Genomic DNA, 23,177 nt, shown 5'->3' on the forward strand with positions numbered 1-23,177 from the left:
GTGGTAATAATTTGGCATGCTTTCCGATGGTCACTTTATATGTGTAACCTCTATGAATAAGTTATTCAGCCACTGGCTTTGAACCAAGGTGAATTGCTTGCTTTACCTTGGAATATCCTTACTAAGGATAGTATCAAGTTTTTTTTTGCATCTCGGGAAGCAAACGAAGTGTGAGGATACAAAATTAACTAGAAGGCCATAGGGGCCATGAACTGCCTGTTTCGAGATCTCTGAGGGTAGTAAGTAATACAGGAAGATGAGCCAATTCAAGGGACATGCAGGCTACTTTCAATGGAGACATGTCATTTAAGAACAAGAGCTGTTCAGCGTGACTAAAGCTAGCATGCTGTGTACAATCCTGGTCACTACATTTTCGAAAAACAGTATTGCAACGGCATGGGTAAACAGAAGTAAAAAAATATTAAAACTGCAGATACTAGAAATCTAAAGTGGAAATGCTCAGCAGGGCAAGCTGCATCTGTGGGAAGATAAACAGTTAACTTTTCAGATCAAAGGACTTTCGTCAGAAAGTGTCTGATGAAGATGTGGGATGACCTGAGCATTTCTGGAATTTTCTATTTTATTATGGATAAATGAATTTACATGAACATTGCCAGAACTGGAAAATCTTAGCTAATGAAAAGGTTTGGGCTATTTTCTTTAGCACAGAGGAGGCCTAGGTGGGAACTAATTGATGTGTATGCTACTTGTTAAACTAGTTAAAGGCTGTTCATAATTCTTGTCTGTATTTAAGTGGCACCTTGTAAAATTATGTCAAAGTGGGAATTAATTGAGTCAGTAGGAATTGGAGTTATTTAAGGTCATTTCTCATCTAGTTGTAATTAAAACTGAAAATTGAGAAGCTATTAGAAGCCATTGGAAATGTCAACTAGAAGCATGTATCATCTTTTCATAACGTTAAAAATTATCATCCTGTAATCTGCATTGTTCTAAAAGGGGTTTGGGGTGGGCAGGGGCAAAAGATGCAATTACTCAAACCATTTTCGTATTTCCTTATTCAAGGCAACATCCTGATAACTATTTTGTCCCTACTCTTTAGCTAGCTTAGTTCTCTTCTACCATATGAAGTCATTGAGGACATTGAAAGGAATCATGAGCACCATTTACATAAGATCATTTTATCTCTTTTATCACTCTTTAATTTGGACAAAATGGTAGTGTTAAGGGCCAGCATAAGACTTCGCAGCACCAGCGATCTGTGTGAGGAGTTTGTACATTTCTCCCTGTGACCATGTTGGCTTCCTCCAGGTCCTCCAGTTCCCCCCTACATTCCAAAGATGTCATGGTTTAGTAAGTTGCGGGCTTGCTAAGTTGGCACTGGAAGCATGGCGACACTTGTAGACTGCCCCTAACACATGCTCGGATTGTGTTGGTCATTGATGCATTTCACTGTATGTTTTGATGTTTCCATGACAGTTAAAACTATTTTTTTTAATAGAGAAATCCACAAGAACATAAGGCCATAAGACATGGGAGCAGAGTTAGTCCATTCAGCCCATCGTGTCTTTTCACCATGGCTGTTTTATTATCGCTCCCAACCCCATTATCCTGCCTTCTGTCCATAACCATTGATGCCCTGACTGATCAAGAACCTATCAACCTCTACTTTAAATATGCGCAATGACTTGACCTCCACAGCCGTCTGTGGCAATGAATTGCATAGATTTACTGCCCCCTGGCTAAAGAAATTGCCCCTCGTCTCTGTGCTAAATGGATGCCTTTCTATTTTGAGGCTGTGCCCTCTGGTCCTAGACTCGCACACAATAGAAAATATCCTCACCACATTTACTGTATTTAGGCTTTTTGATATTTGGTATGTTTAAATGAGATACCCTTCGCCCCAACACATTCTGCTACGCTCCAGTGAGTGGAATGTGAACAGAGCCATCAAACACTCCTCATACATTAACCTTTTATTCCTGGAATTATTCTTGTGAACCTCCCCGGACCCTCTCTGATGCCAGCACAGCTTTTCTAAGATAAAGGCCCCAAAGCTGCTCTCAAAACTTCGTGTGGTCTCAGCAATGCCTCAAAAGTGTCAGCATTACATCCTTATTCTTGTATTGTAGTCCCCTGAAATGAATGCTAACATTGCATTTGCCTTCTTTACCACTGACTCAACCTGTAAAGAATCCTACTCAAGAGCTCCCAGGTCTTTCTGCACCTCTGATCTCTGAATTTGCTCCCTATTTAGAAAATGGTCGATACCTTTATTCCTCCTAGCAAACAAAGTGCATGGTCATACATTTCTCTGTATCAGTCCTTCTGCAGACTTCCTGCTTCCTCAACATTACCTGCCCTCTACCTATCATTTTATCTTCTGCAAACGTGACCACAAAACCATCAGTTCTGCCATCCAAATCATTGACATATAATGTGAAAAGAAGTGGTCCCAACACCGACCTTTGCAGAACACCACTACTCACTGGCAGCCAACCAGAAAATGCCCACTTTATTCCCACTTTTTATCCTCCTGCCAGTCAGGCAATCTTCTATCCATGTTAGTATCTTTCCTATAATACCATGTGCTCTTACCTTGTTAAGCAGCCTCATGTTCAGCACATTGTCAAAGGCCTTCTGAAAATCCAAATAAGCAACGTCCAATGACTCTTCTTTGTCTATCCTGCCTGTTATTTCCTCAAAGATTTCCTACAGATTTCTCAGGGAAGATTTAAATCTTGCTGACCTAGGCCTATTTTATCATGTGCTTCCAAGTACCCCGAAACCTCATCCTCAATGATGGACTCCAACATCACCCCAACCACTGAAGTCAGGCTAACTAACTTATAATTACCCTTCTTCTGCCATCCTCCTTTCTTAAAAAGTGAAGTGACATATGCAGTTATCCAGTCTTCTGAAACCATTCCGGAATATAGTGATTCTTGTAAGATCATTACTAATGCCTCCAGTTACCTCTTTCAGAGTCCTGACGAAGGGGCTCAGCCGGAAACATTGACTGCTCATTTCAACGGATGCTGCCCGACCTGCTGAGTTCATCCAGCTTGTCTGTACCTCTTTCAGAACCCTGAGATGTCCAATTGGTCCAAGTGACATATCTATCTTAAGACCTTTCAGCTTCCCAAGCTCCTTCTCCCTAGTAATAGCAACTGCACTGACTTCTGCCCCCTGACACTGTTAAATTTCTGGCATACTTAGTGTCTTCCACAGTGAAGGTCTACACCAAAATACTTATTAAGTTTGTTTGCTATTTCTCGGTCCCCATTACTACCTCTCTATCATCATCTGGCAGTGGTCCGATTTCCACTCTCCCCTGTCTTTCACTCTTCATGTATCTGAAGAATCTTTTGGTATCCTCTTTTATATTATTGGCTTGCTACCCTTCATATTTCATCTTTACTCTTATGGCTTTTTTAGTTGCCTTCTGTTGGTTTTTGAAAGCATCCCAATCGTCTAACTTCCCACTAATTTTTGCTATATTTATGCCCTCAATTTTGCTTTTATGTTGTCTTTGACTTCCCTTGTCACCCATGGTTGTTTCATTTTCCTTTCAGAATACTTTTTCAGCTTTGGGATGTATCTATCCTGTGCCTGCTGATTTGCCCATTAACTTGTTTTTCCAAAATGTCTCTCATCTCTGAGAGATGCTCTGTTTAATGTACATACACTCTCTTCTATAGCATATAGCTACTTCCCGTTTAGCCTTGTCCCATTCTGATTATATTTATTTTAAATCACTTTATCTGCATTTTTTTAACTACAACTCTAACATTTACTGAAATTGAATGCTATTTGCTTTGTATCATTTTTATTTGGACTCTTGGCTTTAAAAATTTGTTCCTTCATAGATTTCTATTTTTGCACAAGTTCTTATGAATTGAGTTTGCATTTTGCTGTTGCTGAATATTTTTAAAGTCCTGTTCTTTTCTAGACATCTTATTATTTTTGGATGTCTTCCACAAGTATTTAGATATTTCATTAAGTTCTGAATGGCTTTGAACACTTAAAAATGTTCATATCGGCAAGCTTCCCAAATCTGTATATCTGGAGCTTTTTTAATTCACAGTTAGATTTTAAAGATTTTTTTCTTTGCAGCTTAATTTATGTTTCTGTTTGATTTAGCTTAACTTATGCTGTTTGTAAAATTCGTTTAATAAAAACCTGGAGAAAAGCTATGCAGGTTGACTCTGTGGTTAAGAAGGCATACGGTGTACTGGCCTTCATCAACTGTGGGATTGAGTTTAAGAGCTGAGAGGTAATGTTACAGCTATATAGGACCTTGGTCAGACCCCACTTGGAGTACTATGCTCAACTCTGGTCGCCTCACTGCAGGAAGGATGTGGAAACCATAGAAAGGATGCAGAGGAAGTTTACAAGGATGTTGCCTGGATTGGAGAGTATGCCTTATGAGAATAGGTTGAGTGAACTCAGCCTTTTCTGCTTAGAGTGACGGAGGATGAGAGGTGACCTGATAGAGGTGTATAGGGTAATGAGAGGCATCGATTGTGTGGATAGTCAGAGGCTTTTTCCCAGGATTGAAATGGCTAGCACAAGAGGGCATAGCTTTAAGGTGCTTGGAAGTAGGTACAAAGGAAATGTCAGGGGTAAGTTTTTTACACAGAGAGTGTTGAGTGTGTAGAATGGGCTGCCAGCGGCGGTGGTGGAGGCGGAAATTATAGGGTCTTTTAAGAGGCTTCTGGATAGGTACATGGAGCTTAGAAAAATAGAGGGCTAAGAGTAAGCCTAGGTAGTTCTAAGGTAAGGACTTGTTCGGCACATCTTTGTGGGCCGAAGGGCCTGTATTGTGGAGTAGGTTTTCTATGTTCTATGAAACATTTTCATGCCGATGATGATGCTCTGAACAGTGATATATTTTCAAAAATCTATTCAGATTTCCCTTCACTCATGTTGTTTTGTGTTGTTTGTTCACAGCTAGTAGCTGGAAGTGTTGTAATGTCATTTGAGGAAGTCTGCCCAGAGCGAATTGACCTGATTCACAAGAATTACCGCAAGCTATGTAACTTATTGGTCGATGTGGAGGAGTGGGGACAGGTCGTCATAATCAACATGCTCACTCGTTATGCCCGAACCCAGTTTCTAAGCCCATGGAAAGAGGTGAGTAAAGTGTTGAGAAAAGAACCGTCTTTTTAATTGCCTCATACGTGTTTGTTTGCAAGTTGGTCGACTGCTTTGTGAATGTTAGAGCGCATGAAGTGATAAATTGAGTATCGAGCTGTTTGTGATTATGAAAATGATTAGTTTAAATTGCAGTCACCACTGGTTACTAGTAAGTTACATAATGAAAAGAATACAGTAGTTAAAATTACATTCTCATTACTTGACTCTACAAAATATGGTGTTCTCAATATCCATTTCTGTGGATGATTTCCAAACGAAACTGAACTATCCAATGTTGTCATCAGTTGAGTCTGAAGCATTGAAGTACAGTTTGATTAAATATTGGCAAAGCTGTGTGGATGTCTCAGAGTGGCTGCTGAATATTCTCAAGAAGGAGTGTGGGCAACCATAGATCTTGATGCACGTTGTGGCACCAATAACAAAGGCAGAAAGGGGTAATAAGTCCTGTGTAGTGAGTATAGGGAGTTAGGGGAGCAGCATAGGATGTACAGATGAATGACTGGCTGAGGAAGTGGTGCAGGGGGCAGGGTTTCAGATTGGATCATTGGGATCTTTTCTAGAGAAGATATGACATGTACAAAAAGAACGGGTTACACCTGAACCCGAGGGGGGCCATTATTCTTGCGGGCCGTTTACTAGAGCTGATGGGGAGGGTTTAAACTAATTTGGTAGGGGGATGGGAAATGGAGTGATGGGGCTGAAGATGGAACAGTTGGTAGACAAGTTGATGCATTGTGTAGTGGGACTAAGGAAGGACAGGCAGATGACAGGGCAAAATAGCAGTCAGTGGAATGAGCTTAAGTGTTACCTAGGAGCAAAATAGAAAAGGGTGATGAATACAGGACTTGAAGGCATTATATTTGAGTGCACATGGTATATGGAAAGTAGATCATCTTGTATGGCATTTAGAGATTGGCAAGTACGATGTGGACATCACTGAGATGTGGCTGAAAGAAGATCATAGTTGAGAGCTTAACGTACGAGGATACACATTTTATTGAAAGGACAGTAGGGTAGGTAGAGGGGGCGGGGTGGCTCTGTTGTTAAAAAATAAAATCAAATCCTTAGAAAAAGGTGACATAGGATCAAAAGATGTAGAATCCTTGTGGATAGAGTTGAGGAACTGCAAGGGTAAAAAGACCCTGATGGGAGTTATAGACAGGCCTCAGAACAGTAGCCAGGTTGCGGGATACAAATTATATCAGGTGATAGAAAAGGCATATAAAAAGGGCAATGTTATGATAGTCATGGGGGATTTCAGCACCAGGTAGATTGGGAAAATCAGGTTGGTGCAAGTTCCCAAGAGATGGAATTTATAGAATGCCCACAAGATGGCTTTGTAGAGAGCCCACTAGAGGAAAGACAGTTCTGGATTGGGTGTTGTGTAATGAACCAGATTTGATTAAAAGTAAAGCGGGAGGCAGTGATCATAATATGATAGAATTTACCCTGCAGTTTGAAAGGTGGAAGATAAAGTTAGATAACTTTAGATATAAAGTTAGATAACTTTAGATATAAAGTTAGATAACTAAGTTAAATTAGTTACAGAGGAGTAATGGTGCTTACCAAGGTATGAGAGAGGAGCTGGCCAACATTGATTGGAAGAGAACACCAGCAGTCATGATTGCAGAACAGCAATGGCTGGAGTTTCTGGGGGCAGTTCTGGAGGCACAGGATAGACACATCCCAAAGATGAAGAAGTATTCTAAAAGGAAGATGAGGCAACCATTACTGGGATGGGAAATCAAAGACAACATAAAGAGCAAAAGAGAAGGCATATAATATAGTAAAAATTAGTGAGATGTTAGAGGAATGGGAAGCTTTTAAAAACCAATGTTAGGCAACTAAAAAAGCCATAATGAGAAGTAATGAAATATGAAGGTAAGCTAGCCAATAACATAACAAGATACTGAATTTTTTTCCAGCTCTATAAAGAGTAAAAGAGAGACGAGTGGATATTGGAACACTGGAAAATGACGCTGGAGAGGTAGTAATGGGGGACAAAAAAGTGGTAGATAAACCTAATAAGTATATTGTATCATTCTTCACTGAGGAAGACACTAGCGATATGCCAGAAGTTCAAGAGTGTTGGGGGCAGAAGTGAGTGTAGTTGTTAATACTAAAGAGAAGGGTTTTGGGAACCTTATCTGGAGGTAGATAAGTCATCTGGACTGGATGGGTTCTGAAAGAAGCAGCTTAAGGGTTTGTGGATGCATTAGTAATGATCTTTCAATAATCACTGGTTCCAGAGTTGTGGAAGATTGCAAATATCATTTCACTCTTTAAGAAGAGAGGGAGGCAAAAGAAGGAAAATTAATGGCCAGTTAGCCTAACTTCAGTGTTTCAAAGATTTTGGAGTCCATTATTAAAAAGAGGTTTTGAGGTACTTGGAGGCACATGATAAAATAGGCCAAATTCAGCATGGTTTCTTTTGTGTATTTAATATTTCAGTAATATTTGAGTAATATTGTAAGTATATTGTTAGATTAAGCATTCTTTATTTGTTCAAATAATTCATTGTGGGTTATATGTAAATGTAGGTGAATGGCCTATGTCATCACACCACCACGTCATATTTTCATGCTTCACCACAAGCAAAAACAAAGTGTACTCACATCTTCCAGCTTATGTTTTTCCTTTGATTAGTTTTATGTTTTGGAGTGACAAAATGTAATGGTGGTGACAAGTAAGTTTTAAACAAAACCTAGATGACTACCTACCTGTTGAAGCACAGTGAGAAATAAAAAAATGCACATGTGCTTCTTTGGGAAAGGACTGAGATGATTGAATTTTTAAAAAGGCAGAAAATGGGTGAATTCATGCATTCATAAACAGTGAGCATTGGGTGATAATGGTTACAAATATTTAAAAAAGCAGAAGTGGCTGGCTATATTGGAAAGATAGATACATTTGATGGCACAAGAGATATCTGGCTGATGTATACTGAGGGAATTGTGCATTATTTTAAAGCTAATGGGATAGCCAATGAGAAACAAGTGCCAGTTTTCCTGAGTTCATTAAGTGGAAAGGTTTACAGTTTGCTTAACAGTTTGACTGCTCCAACCAAATCAGATGAAATGAGCTTTGCTGAAAGCATGAAAATAATGCAGAAACATTTAGACCTGAAACCTTTGTTGATTGCAGAACACTTTAGGTTTCATAAGCAGAATCGAAAGGAAGGGGAGTCCATTTCTGCTTGTGTAGCTGAATTGAAGAGATTCTGTGGCATTGTCAGTTCCGTGATAGGCTTAATGATGCGCTGAGAGATCATTTAGTTAGTGGAATCTCACAAAGAAGCATTCAAAAATGGCTCCTAACTGAAGCACAACTCACATTTAAAAGAGCAGTTGAAATCTCTGTACAAGTGGGAACAGTAGACAGAGATGCAATTGAGTTGCAGTCAGGAATGAAAGTGAGTGTGTACAAAATTGCGAAGTCTAAGCAGAGACCAGCCTGGCTGGACAAATTGTGTTATTGTGGTAGTGGTTTACATACACCAGACCAATATAGATTTAAAGATGAAAACTTGCAGAAAATACAACAAAGTCGGACACATACAAAGAGCGTGTTGGGCTGACAGGAAAGAGAAAAAGGTCAGAAGTCAAGTTGCAGTTTCAAAAAGAGCTCCAATCTGCGTGGTGGGCAAATGATAGCATTCATTTCAAGAGGATTAGAATATAAAAACAAGGATATAATACTGAGGCTTTATAAGTCATTGGTTGGATAACGCTTGGAGTATTGAGAGCAGTTTTTGGGCCCCTTATCTAAGAATTATTGTATCAGCTGATGTAACATTAGCATGATCAGTAAATTGTAGATATAATAATCCAAAAATAATTGTCAGTACTCTTGAGAAGAGACTGAACTTTTAACCAACCTTTCTTGAAAAAAACAGATATTTAAGCTTAGCTTACCTTTCTTGAAATTAGCTCTTTTTTTCCATTTCATAAATTTTAAAAACTCAGAAGGCAAACATAATAAATTTCTGTTAAATAACAGGCTTAAGCCAAAATTGGATTTAATTTTTCTGAAGGTAGGCTCACTGGGTTTAACTTAAATAATAGTTTTAAATTGATTTAAATTAATGCATTTACAACATGAAATTTATTGACAATTTTGAATAGTAAAGTTAATAAAAACCATAAGCCAAAGTAATATGAATAAAAATGTAGCTGAAGACACAATTTTACAAGACAATGAAGAAGCATTTTCTTACTTCATGATCAGGCTCAAATATAGGCCTAGCATGTGAAACTTATGCTTGTTGTTTGCTGCACAAATACTCAATTCTGTGTTGAACTTGAGATAAGCACACATGGATTTCACCTTCAACTGAAATGAGACAATTTTCATTGCCCTTAATGCTTGTTAAACACAAAAACCTTGCTTACACATGTAAGAAGTTGAAAACTGCAGTGAGTCCATTCAATGTTCGGAAGCACACTTCATATTCCTCATCAGCCTACCATCCTCCCCTCTGTGCAATACAGTGCTCAGCTATTATCAACGGCCTCCCCTATCTTGAGTCAAAAACTGAGAATGGACTCAACCAAATAAACATGGTCTGGTCCTACTGCACACTGCCATCCTGGTCTAAGGGACCTCTAACTAGATTGCTATTGGGGCTGCTTGGTCATTGCCCACCACTGCGAGCGCTAGCATCACATGTTGTGCTAAGTTCAAAAAAGATGTTTATTTTTTTCCAATTACAACCTCTCACAGACCCCCTAGTGACCTCTCACGGAACCCCAGTTGAGAAGCCCTGCACTAGAGTTTCGAAAAATAAGGATGATCTCATTGAAATCTATCGAATGTTGGAAGACCTAGATAGAATGGATGTATTGAGGATGTTTCCTACAAAGGGTGAGTCTAGGACACAGTCTCAGCTTAGAGGATCATCCATTTAGAATAGAGATGAGGAGGAATTTCTTTAGCCAGCGGCTAGTATATCTGTGGAATTTATTGCCGTGACACAGATGGCTGTGGATGCCAAATCATTGAGTATATTTAAAGTGGAGATTGGTAGGTTCTGGGTGGTGTTAAAAATTATGGAGAGAAGGCAGAAGAATGGGATTAAAAGGAATAAGAAATCAGCCATGGTGTAATGCTGGAGAAGACACGATGGGCTGAATGACCTAATTATGCTCCTAAATCTTATGGTCTTATGAAATGGTTGAGCCACTGTTATTGAAAAAACTACCTAATAAATACAATTGTACAATCTGTTTACGCTCCCACAGCTTAACACATCATTCCAGTTTACTTGGATCCTTTGTTTTAAGTTTATCTGTTCTATCCAATTTCTGTCCATCATTTTGTATGGGTTGAGGTTCAAGAACCTTTCAGAAACCTGATGGTGGAGTGGAAGAAACTGTTCCTGATTTGTTAAGTCTGGGTCTCAGGCTCTTGATCCTCTTCCCCGATGGGAGTAACGAGAAGAGGTTACTCCCAGGTGCTGAGCATCCTTAATGGTGGATGCTGCCTTCCTGAGGCACTGCCTGTTAAAAGTGGCCTCAACAGTAGGCTGGGTTTTATGAGAAATCTTGTCTTTTATCTGAAGATAATTGGGACAGTTTGTGGACATTAGGGATATATGGCATGGTATGAAAAGAAACCTGGATCCTTAAGGCCTTAAAGTATTGGTGCAAGAATGGATAGACAATCCATTGTTGGACTTGGAGCAACAAACACAAAATGCTGGTAGAATGCAGCAGGCCAGGCGGCATTTATAGGAAGAAGTACAGTCGACGTTTCAGGCCGAGACCCTTCGTCAGGACTTGGATACACTTAATTAGGAAGGAGTGAATCATGCTTAACCCATGTTTCTGAATATACATGTAGAATTTGTGTCTAATACTGCAAAAGAAATGTAATGTGTTTATGACCTAGCAAATTTCATTCAAGTACAGGCAGTCCCCGGGTTACGAATGAGTTCCGTTCCTGAGTCCGTATTTAAGTCGGATTTGTACGTACGTCGGAACAAGTACATCCGATATTATTTAGTGTCAGTCGAACGTTTGTCTTAGTATATAGTATATATTTTACCTTTCTGTGCATATGAAACACTTAAGAAACGTATGTATTCCAATAATTAAACCACTGCGTTGCTTAGTAATAATTGTAGCTTTCATCGGGACAGGGCCTTTCACATGCTCCATTATTCTCACTTTATCGGGTATCCTTTAAAATTGTTCCGATCATTGACCGACTGTAGTCTAATGCTTTTCTAATGACCGTTGGTGTTTCACCTCTTTTCAAACGCTTTGTTATTTTCAATTGCGATCGCTTCCCGTCAATGGAACAGAAACACTGTGGGCGTCGGGTCCCAACCTCTGCTGGCTCCCGAGGTCCGCTGGGTCTTAAGGACCACCACACACCGTCAACAGAACAGAAACACTGCGGGCGTCGGGTCCCGACCTCCACCGGCTCCCGAGCTCCGCTGGGTCCTAACAACCACCGCACTGAGACAGGCTGAATGGGACAAGTGGGGGCTGTGCTGGGTTTGCGTATTTGATCCTCCACAATATTCCATGTGGGAGTTTAAACTGGAGGTTGCAGTGTTTTTTTTACGAGGTCGAGTTGCGAGCTTGATATCAACCTGGCACGGATGGTACGGGAGTCACTGGATCGACATCAACCCAGCACGGAAACCTCCGTTCTCCAGCCCTGCACTGATCTCACTGCGCCACCAGCCAACCGGAATGGGGGGGGGGGGGGGGCGGGGGCGGGGTAAGAGTGAATCTTACTAAGAAAATTTTAAACCAAATACAAAGTTAAATACAAAATGGCGGACGGCGTTGGGATCCGACTTAAAATGGCGGACGGCGTTCTCCTTTCTCGGTTCGTAAGTACGAGTTGTCCGTAAGTCGGACGTTCGTAACTTGGGGAACTACCTGTACAAATATTCCCTCCATATTGACTCCATCAAACAAACTCTAATTTTAAAGCTTGCTGTTGAGTCTGCTTCCTTGTTTTGTCCCCCAAATTGTGCAAACTTTGCCACTAACGGAAGTCTTTGTATCCTGAAACTATCCCATTAAATCTGTACATGGGCTCTTTGGGTTTTCAGTAAATTGCTGAGACAAATAATAAATGGGGGGGGGGGAATTACATTAAAATTTGTATAAACTTCAGTTGCATTTTTCTTATTTAGCTATTTTTACATAAACAATAGATTTGACTTGCCAACATCAAATGCAGCAGTATGTGCTTTTTTTTGCCACAATTAAAGGGCTATTAACTAGATAGCAGTCAATTATGGTATATTTTGAGCAATTTTTCTTAAATGACAACTTTTATGATGAATATTCCAGCTTAAGTAAGGCCGATTACACAGTGCACTACTCAGAATTCATAGTGCTGTCAAAGAGAAGACTGATTGACTTTAGATTTACATATTAATGAGGAGGTTTGTTAATGGGTCCTTGACTCTAAGAAAATAAAAACATATTTATCGAATTTGACAATTATAAATGGAGCTAATGTAGGAAAACTGAGATTAAATCTTTTTAAGCTAATAAATTTGCAAGTCTGATAAAATAAATCTTTGGGTTTCCAAATTTTAAATGTTTAAAAATGTTATTGTTAAAATCATGTGCTTATGATTGAAAAGTACATAAATTTCAAATGTTGAATAGAGTTTGTTTAATAATTTTTACTAGTTAAAAATATCTTGAATATGAGCAACATAATTGTAAGTACTATTCATTATCTTAGGCTAGCATTAAAATTTTATGATAAGAGTAAGAAAAATGTTATCTGTTATGGCCATCCTGTAGACATGATGGAGTTTTCTGTGCCAAATATGGAATGACAACTGGTTTATGGTTTAAGCTGTGATGTTCCCAAGCACTGACCAGTATAATAATTGTTAAAAGAGAGTTTTGAAATACATTGCTAAATTAAAGCATTTCAGGGTGTATATTGTATACATTTCTCTGACATTAAATTGGACCTTTGAACTTTTGAATGAAGATAAACTGCTTGAATATTTCATTTGAGGCTTTTGGTATGATTCAATCCTCTGTCTATTCCTTCCTTGCATTGGTCTTTGGCTCATTTCTCATTCTATGGGGTTTAAAGGGAACACTTTGATATCTTGATTTTTTTTAAAATTTAGGATTGGGCATTTATTACAAGCACTAGCTTTTAGGTTGCCTGTATTGGCGACAAAATAAGGGGACAGAATAATGTAAGGTGTTCGTTGTTCTTTACCACTTTATTGTATATAGATCTGGGAACTGGTTTAACACTTGGAACAGAAGAATGTTAGAAGTAATTTTTAAAAAATTGTGGGGACCCTTGTTCCTGAAAAAATACATATACAGATTGAGAGTTTCCAAGTTCTTTTGTTGAGATTATTTTGTAGAATTAAGTCTAAGCAAAGTTTTAATTGTTATTGCTCCATCATTAATAATCTGCCATTTAAAGAAATGCCTGATCTTTTGCCTAAGATCTCATTGGTTATGGGAATCACAAAATTATTTTTAAAATGTTATTTTTCTTATTTGTTGACTGGATAAATAAGAAAAACATCAGTCCCTAATTTCCCTTTGCAATTAGTAGTTTGATAGGTATTGCTCAGGAAGAGTGACATTCATAAGAAAAACATAAATTAACAACAAATTACACACAATTATATAAGAGAGAAACAATAAACTGGAGTCCATCATAGAGCTAAATGGTCGTAGTCCTGCTGCGCTGGAATAGTGATGAGGGTTGTGCTGGTTGGTAAGTAGTTGTTCCTGAAGCTGGCGGCATGGGTCGTCAGGCTCCTGTGCCTCCTGCCGGATGGTTGGCGTGGCTCAGGTGGTGGGATAGATATTGTCTTTCTGAGGCAGCGCCTCACAACTGCTGAGGGGAGGGGGTGCAGAACATGCCTGTGATTCTTGGGCTGAGTAACGTTAGGCAATGTAAATGCAGCTGATCTAAAAGTTTTGTGACCACCCTTAATGTTACCAGTTTTTCATTTATTGATTTATTGATCTTAAGTTCCCCAACTGCTCTTGAGGGATTCAAATTGATGTCTCTAAATCAATAGTTGATAGCTTTGTTACTGTACTCTTAGCAGGTTACTGATGAAAGTTGCTGTTCCCCTGCATTTTTCCAATTGCAATTGATTTACTTCATTTACTAAAGGTTTATTTGGATAAGGGATCAAATTTGTAATGTTGCCTCTACCTAAACCTTTTTTTGATAATTAACCAAACCCAAATTAGACTTGTGTAGTAAAGTACCAGCAGGCTTTGACAGGGAGCCGTTTCTAATAACAATATTGGTCTTTGAGTCCTGAATACTGGGATGAGCAACCACTGCGAATTTTATACTCCTTATTACTGAATGATTATTTACATCCCTGATCAAAATATTATGTTTCTGTATATTATGCTGCATGAATATAATCAATATAGCCCAGTTTAATGTTGTGAAGTCACTCATTATTGCCTGTGTTACCTGCAGACGTTATTATTGGAATATTCTCTAGACTTCTGCCCATGCTGACCGTCAAGTATCTACAGCACACCAAGGGCCTATCTCTGTGCTGTAAGACGCAACAACTTCTTGTTATCTGAACTTCATAAAAAGTTTATCCAAAATCATCGAACACATCTACATGAAATGCTGTCATAGGAAAGCAGCATCCATCATCAAAGATCCTCACCACCCAGGCCATGCTCTTTTCTCGCTACTGCCATCAGGTAGAAGGTACAGGAGCCTCAGGACTCACACCACCAGGTTCAGCAACAGTTGCTACCCTTCAACCATCAGGCTCTTGAATAAAAGAGGATAACTACACTCATTCTATTCAGATGTTCCCACAACCAATGATCTCACTTTAAGGTTTCCTTATCTTGTTATTTCATGTTCTTGTTATTTATTGCTATTTATTTATATTTGCATTTGCACAATTTGTTATCTTCTATACTCTTCTTGATCTTTCATTGACCCTGTTATAATTACTATTCTGTAGATTTGCTGAAAAAGAATTTCAGGGTTATGTGTAGTGACATGTATGTCCTCTGATAATAAAATTTACTTTGAACTTGGAAAACTCTAGTGCCTTTATGCTGTCATACGTTTCTGACATCTATTGGCTTGTCGTACTCTAAATCTTTCATTAACCTCTTAATTCTCAATCTTTCACCTCCTGCTCACCGCGGAACATTTTTTGTGTTCTTCATCATGTTTATTCTTCTTGTAACTCTTAAAATCCAAAAGCATCACATAACCTCTGGCAATATCTGCTGTGGCTAGGCATTCACTTTTGTCTGATTATCCTTCTGTGAAAGGCCATTGCATATTTTTCCTCTACATTAAATCCTCAATATAAGCATTAGTTGTTCAGGGTAAAGAAGCTGCTGGCTTCAGCAATGTAAATTCATGAGGTAGACATGGATGGCTGAATAGTTCTTGGTAGATTAAATTCACACTGTTTTTTAGGTATGTTGCAGAGTGGGAAAAAAATAGCATGTTTGCTGAATTAGCCAAGGGTGAAGCTGAAAAAGATTTAGGGATGGTAATACACTTGGCACTTAAGATGTCCAGTTATTGTGGCGCAACAATCAATGAAGGAAATAGGATGATGAATTATACAGATGGAGCAGCAGAAAGAAAGTCAGAGTATTGTGCTGAAACTGTGCGCTCCTTTGGTCATAGTGCAGTCTGAGTGCTGTTTGCTTTTAGTCACTGAAGCAAAAAGTAGATATTGAGTCCTTGGAGTTGAAAGAAAAGCCACATGGATGATTACAGGTCTACCTCAGGTTACAGCAGGGATCTGTTCCTATAAACTGTTGGTAACCTGAAGTTTGCAAGTCAGAAATGTGGCCATTAATCAAGTTCCCACACAGCACTGGCAAATCCATACCGCTGGTCTCCCAAATGTTCATTCTTGTGCATTCTGTAGGTCGGGCCTTTGTAAACCAGGGAAGATGTGTACTAGTGTGTAGATAAACCAAAACTTGGACTCCTAGGCCTCAAAATTAAATTGTATCGAAAAGCTGAATTTGGAATTGGAATTGCTGAAAAGTAAATTTAGGATTGATTTGCAGGTCACTTGAAAAGCATATTAATGTATAGGGTTAATTGAATTCTATTGGTGAGTGATGAAATGGGTGGGAAGAGAGTGTTATGGGATGAATGGTCTTTTTGTTTGCTTTTTGTAATTTATTAAAGCAAAGTTATTACACTTTTTGTTCATACCTTTGAGCACCTGTGTTAATGTTAATATTGCCTTATTAGCTTTTGGACATTATCATACAAATGTTTCCTAAAGGATTAAAGCAACTTTTTCCAAATGAATGTTTTGAAGAAGAAAATATTGGAGCAGGTTGTAGCTGTGAATATTGCTTTGGGGTAGCATTAATGTCCTAATACAAAATATCCAATTGATAATCGATACCGTCACATAGGTAAATAATTCAATACCTCCTACTGCATTAAGGTAGCCCAGGGAAACAGTCTGATAACTACCCCAAGAGATAACATTGTCATTGATCCAATCATGCATGGTTAATGCTGGAAATGGGATTCTTTATACAGTTTTTCCACAAACTACATTTTGCATTTGTATTCCACTGATGAGGCTATCTCCCATGTTGTGAACCAAGAAAAGTAATTTGTATTGTTTGAGAATCGTGATGCAAAAAATTTGTGTGTGTGTGTTGGGGTATGCATGTAGTTGCAGAATGTGATAATACATTATTCAACATGACAAAAGTGAAGTTCACATTTAATAGTAACAGATCACTGGATGTTTTAGGATTTTGGCTAAAGTATCCTGATTAGATGGAGGAGAGATTTGAAAGAAGATGACAGAAACCTGAAGATGCACATGCAGCATTTTAGGAACAACTTTTTCCCCTCAGCAATCAGATTTCTGAATAGTCACTGAAAACTACTTTCTTACTTGTCTTTTGCACTATTCCTTTACATTTCTAACATATGGTAACCTTTTATGTGTTAGCACTCTACTGCTGTGTAACAAATTTCATGACATGTCAGTGATAATAAACCTGATTTTGATTCTGCTTAAATTTTTTTACTTGTAGCTATTACCTGAATTTCAGGAAGATGGGCTTGAGCCATGTTTTATTGTTGGTCCTCAAATTGGCCGCCACCCTGCACTGCTGCAGTTTGTGTTGTGAAATTCTGAGATTCCAAATCAAGATGATAGGTGACTTGGAGAAAAATTTACTTTGGTTCCCACGCATCCTTGTATTCTAATGACACACATGTTTAAAAAGTAGAGTCAAACCATTTATCTGTAACAATCAACTGTAATAAATCACAAATAATGTGGATTGAGCATTTGTAAGTAATGATCGTCTTCCAACTTATAATCTAGATTTGTATCTATATGGGTAACAGGTATCTTAGACTGCCTCTAAGATAGTCTAATAATTAAATTGTATTTTTCCCCTCCCAGTATAGATGCTTGAAAAAATGTATATTCTTTGCTTAATTGTGAAGTGAACATTTTGTTTCACATTGCCGTTGTACATACCACAACTGAGGTTTTTTTTTAACCTGTTTCGGGGCTGGCTGGCTTATGGGCACAAGGACACATTATAGCCTAAAGTTTCTCTGATACAGCTGTTTCAGATCATCAGCAATTGAAATCTTTGTTCTTCATTTGAAAGAATCACATTGGTTTTCTTCTCTTTCTATATCAATTGTTAACATAAAACATAGAAAACAAGAGAAGGAGCAGGCCATTTGGCCTTTTGAGTGTGCTGCACCATTCTCAGCGTTGATGACTGCATCCTGACTGGCTGCGTCACAGCCTGGTACAGGAACTGCACCAACCTTGATCGCTGGGCACTGCAGAGAGTGGTACGGACAGCCCAGCGCATCTGTGGATGTGAACTTCCCTCCACTGAGGACATTTACAGCAGCAGGTGCAGAAAGAAGGCCTGGAAAATCATCGGGGACACCAGTCACCCCAACCACAAACTGTTTCAGCTGCTTCCGTCTGGCAAAGCCAGGACCAACTGGCTATGGGACAGCTTCTTTCTACAAGCCATTTAACTTATAAATTGACATATCTGCACATTGTGACAGAGCCATAGCGCAAAGATTTTTACTCCTTCACGTTGTGAAATGGATGTAGGATTTAAATAAATTCAGTTCAATTCAGTGATTGTCTCAGCACCATATTCCTATACTCTCTCCATTGTCTCCTATTTTTTAATCTCCACCAGCTCTTCATTTTCCAAGTTCAAAGTAAATTTATTATCAAGCCACATCTATGTCACCATATGCAACCCTGAGATTTATTTTCTTGTGGGCATACTCAATAAATCCATAATAGTTTAGAAACAACAATGGAATCAATGAAAGAGTGTACTGAATCCTTTAACTTCATTAACTAATGTCTTCACTGATCTCTTCTTCAGCTGTCACCCCTTTTTATTGTTTCCTGTCTGTTGCCCTCCCTATTGCAGACTTTTGTGTTGTCTCAACCGCTCCTCTTTTTCGCTGCATTCTCAGTATTTATTTTACATATTTCTCAGTTCTGATGTAAGGATGTTGACTCTTTCTACTCCACCCCCCCCATTATAACATCAGATATACCTAAATAATTCCTGTTGTGTTCCAACTTCCACAAACTCCCCAAGTCTCAAAAGATTTCCCTTAGTACCTTTAAGTATTCCCTCAAACACGAGGAAATCTGCAGATGCTGGAAATTCAAGCAACACACACAAAATGCTGGTAGAACACAGCAGGCCAGGCAACATCTATAGGAAGAAGTACAGTCGACGTTTTGGGCTGAGACCCTTCGTTAGTCCTGACGAAGGGTCTTGGCCCGAAACGTCGACAGTGCTTCTCCCTATAGATGCTGCCTGGCCTGCTGTGTTCTACCAGCATTTTGTGTGTGTTGCTTAAGTATTCCCTGCTGATTTTATTCTTGAGAAATAATTTTTCCAAAAACTTGTTAACAATTTTCCAGCTTTTAAGTTCGCCTTTTTCATAGCTTGATAGTGAAATTAAGAATGATCAGTTGTAAAAGTTCTTTCTGCAAATCAGAATCTATGCAGTTTCAGTCAATGAATATAATATAATTAAATTTTCTTAATGGTTTACATTTGCATTTTGCATAAAATTAATTTTGAGAAAATTTCATGAAGAAAAGATGTTGATCACGTCAATGGGCCTTATCTTTTAACAGTGGAGTACATCTTTCTTTGAACCTTTCACCTACTGCCACCTTTTATTGAAAAAAGGGTGAAGTGTAATTCCAAATTAATCTTATGCAGAAGTGCTAGTAGAAGCAGAGAGGAATGTGTCATTGTGAGTTTAACTGGATATGGATTCAGTTCCAGATAGTAAATCGCAAGACATGTAAGTATAGAGTCATATGTCATATTCCATATTCTGTTTGTCTAACACTTTAAAATCATCTGACAACACACACAAAATGCTGGATGAACTCAGCAAGTCAGGCAGCATCTACGGAGGGGAATAAATAGATGATGTTTCAGGACAAAACATTTCATCATACTAGAAAGGTAGTGGACAGAACCCAGAATAAGATGGGGGGAGTGGAAGGAGTACTAATAGGTGAGACCAGGCGGTGGGTAGAGGAGGGGATAAGTGGGAACAGGGGGAAGGTGAGTGAAATAAAAAAGCTGGGAGAGGATAGGTGGAAGGGCTGAAAAAGAAAGAATCGGAGTGGAACATGAAAGAAAGGAATGAAGGAGAGGAGCCTCTAAGGGAGTGATGGACAGGGGCAGGTGAGGAGTGAGAGGGTAACCAGAGTGGGGAACGGAAAAAGAAGTAGCGAGCAGGAGGAATTATTAGAAATTGAAAATCAGAAGTTCATGCCATCAGGTTGGAGGCTACTCAGACAGAATATGAGGTGTTGTTCCTCCGACCTGAGTTTGGCCTTATCATGGCAGTAGAGGTGGCTAAGGACAGATGTCAAAATGGGAATGTGAAGTTGAATTGAAATGGTCTAAGCAGTTACGTCTCTGTGGGAACCTATTGCTGTAGGTATATTATTCCTTGATATGATGTAGATCTTCAATTAAATCTTGCCAGCAAACAAAGTCTAGCCGTCTGAATAAAATCTCTATTACTACTGTTTTGTGTTGAGCTTTGTTGCTTTACTTTTTTCATTTGCCAATTGGATCTTCACTGTTGTTCCTTTGACCGAGCTTTTATTGCACTTCCTCACTGAATATTTTACATTGCTTTTTAAAAACTCTGCTCACAAATACTGTGGTTTTTGTGGCACAGTGTGCTAGTGTTCTGTGAGATTAAGCTAAAAGATTTTTATTTGCAGACATTTCTGAAATTTGTATATCATATTGTATAATTATTTTTAAAATTATAGAGTGTTCTTGATCTCAGCATGATTTTCATACCACAGTTAACTCAGTAAGCACTGTAACGTTTCTCATGGAAAGGATCTTGCAAATGTATTTATCAATTTGCGGATCAGGCCTGGTAGACTTAATAGAACCGTAATTTCCAGAACCCTGTTTTTTTATAGTGTTCATAAAATATTGTCAGTGTGTTGGCACTGCTGCTTGGTTTTACTTCTGTAATCAAAAGGATTGTATAGATGCAGAACTAATGTATTGAAATATTAAGCAGAAGGTTAGATCATGATGAGGATAAATTGGGAGAAAACTTGCATTTTCTCAGCATTGGAATAGTCTTTTTTGAAAAAAAAATAGTTGACAACCATGCTGAAGAATTTCCGCTCTGGTTAAGTTAATATTTCTACCAGTTTGGATCTGACTCCTAATTGAAGATTATTGGCGTTTATGTACAGCAACAGAGTACAGTTTACTGTTACTCAGTGGAGTTGATGGCTTGCTGTCATCTAAAGCACTGAACAGCCATGCTGCAGCCAGTTACTGTGAAAATGGCGTACTTTCAGGTTGTGCACTGTTTGGGTTCTCAAAGGGACTGACTTGGGTTTGCTTTTACTTCACTAACAGCACTCAATTCATTTATTGTGGTTTTTGACAGTAAAGGCAATTGGTCCCATGACGGGAGTGTTTTTTAAAGAGCATCTGTAGTAACGTTTCAAATGAGTGCGTTGGCTTTACTATTTGCCTAAGCATTTTATTGTATTTTTCAAGAAGTAATTTAATTGTATGTTAAAAGTAGTCATGTACCTGCAGTGTTGGCAACAAGCAGTTCTAGACAGAAAAATAAATGTAAGAAAACGTGTCTTTTTGGACAAAGTTTATGTGGTGAGTTAATGAATAATCTTGAAATAACCCCATTAATAGTGCAGAAAGCTTCACATTTATGAAAAAATATTTAATGATGCGTTGTGACCGGTGTTACCTAAAGCTTTTAATGACTATATAATAGATTGCCCATGACTATGGATTGTAATCTGTCCTTTTATGGAATAATGCTGGTTGCAGTGAACATTTTATTTGAATTTTGTTTAGCAGTATACCCAATATGTCAAGTTGTATACTGGATATGGAAATAATACTATACGAGTTTACAGCAGGAAATGAAACTCTTTAGCCAATGTCTGTTGGCACTTTACCAGAGGCAAATGTGGTCTGGTTTAGAGAAATTATGGATATTGCAAGCAGACAGAATAAAAAAAACAACCTTAATATTTTCCATTGACTTCTACTAGTTTTGGTTGTTATGTATGTTTTAAATACTGAAAGAATTTGTAAGTCTTACAGAAATATTGTTTGGCTTGTTGCAATTAATGATCTCTTTCCTCTCAGGAAGAGTTGCATGAAGCAAACCGTGAAAAAAAATTCTATGATTCTGATGAAGAAAAGGACAATAATGATGGCATTGATATACCGGTACCATATGTGATGGACCCAGATCACCGCCTGCTCCTCCGTAACACCAGGCCTTTATTACAAAGCAGAAATGCTGCTGTATGTATCATAAAACCTTATATTTTAAAATATTATAAAATTGGTAAATCTATGTCAGTTTTGGTGTGTAAAAATAACAGGAAAGGAAAATGTCACAGACAGTAATGTAACATTCCTCCAAACAGATTATCTCTAGATCAGGTTCAATGGTACAGTGAAAGTTGAGGAAGAACAGTTATGCTGTTTGACTGGCATTGCTGTCTATCGGGTTAAGATAGGGCCACACACATACAAACTACTTTTAGTTATGATCTACCTCCAACTCTGATTAACCATTTGCAGTATTCAAGTAATTTCAACCATAATTGAAGTTAAATAGTGCAGTAGAATTGTGACATTTAAATAATAAAATATGCCCATTAGCTGCAATATGTATATTGCCACTTCGTGTATGCAGAAGCACGTAACTTTACAGGGGAAGGCGGCTCTGATGTGACACTGGAGTATCTGGCCTGCCAGTTTTCACTTTAGACTTGTTTGCACGTTGTGTGGACATGAGGGGAAAAAACTACATGTCATTTATAGGAAAAGAAATATTTCTCTTTTTCAATCTATTATTATTATTAATATCAACAAAATAAAATTGATACATAGATAATGGGATTACAAACATACACATTTCAACTGAACATGAAAAAATACATAAGCAATGATTACAGTATAAATGAGTATTCCCAAATCATGGACGATACAATTTACAAATAAACAAGGCAAACCTAGGTATATCATAATATATATTTTTAAAAAAAGAAAAAAGAAAGAGAAAAAAAAATTATCCAAAAAAACTAATCTAATAATCTAATAACTAATAAGGAAAAAAAAAACAAAAAAAGAGAAAAAGAAAAAATGGAAAAAAAGGGCTGTTTATAATATCTCACAAAAATACAAAATCATCAGTGTCATCAACTCCGATCCTCTCAACATATATAAAATCGAAACAAAATATTTTATCAGCTTTGTAGTGGCACTTATTTAGGTCATTTGAAAATAAGGGGATTATTAGATTTCAGCAAAATTGTCGTTACTATTATACTTAAAGCAAGGGCTTGGTGAAATGGCCTTTGGAAGAATAAAGTTTAAACACTTGCAATGTGAGATAATTAGCCTTGTGACCAAAATCTTACTTTTACACAAATACCAAAATGTTGCATGGTTGTGCAGTAACCTTGGAGCTGCAGGGATCCAGGT

At 38.1% G+C, this 23,177-nt stretch overlaps 1 protein-coding gene across 2 annotated transcripts in view; it reads left to right on the forward strand.

Annotated features, from left to right (window-relative positions):
- ap3b1a (adaptor related protein complex 3 subunit beta 1a) overlaps window positions 1-23,177 on the forward strand; it is a 242,790-nt gene that overhangs the window by 62,925 nt on the left and 156,688 nt on the right. For both annotated transcript variants that reach the window (XM_073048231.1, XM_073048232.1), the window contains exons 7-8: window positions 4,912-5,094; window positions 21,828-21,989. In XM_073048231.1, coding sequence (XP_072904332.1) covers window positions 4,912-5,094; window positions 21,828-21,989 — 345 coding nt within the window. The remainder of the gene's footprint in view (window positions 1-4,911; window positions 5,095-21,827; window positions 21,990-23,177) is intronic.

Source organism: Hemitrygon akajei, chromosome 6, assembly GCF_048418815.1.
Source record: "Hemitrygon akajei chromosome 6, sHemAka1.3, whole genome shotgun sequence".
In the NCBI taxonomy this organism is placed as follows: Eukaryota; Metazoa; Chordata; class Chondrichthyes; order Myliobatiformes; family Dasyatidae; genus Hemitrygon; species Hemitrygon akajei.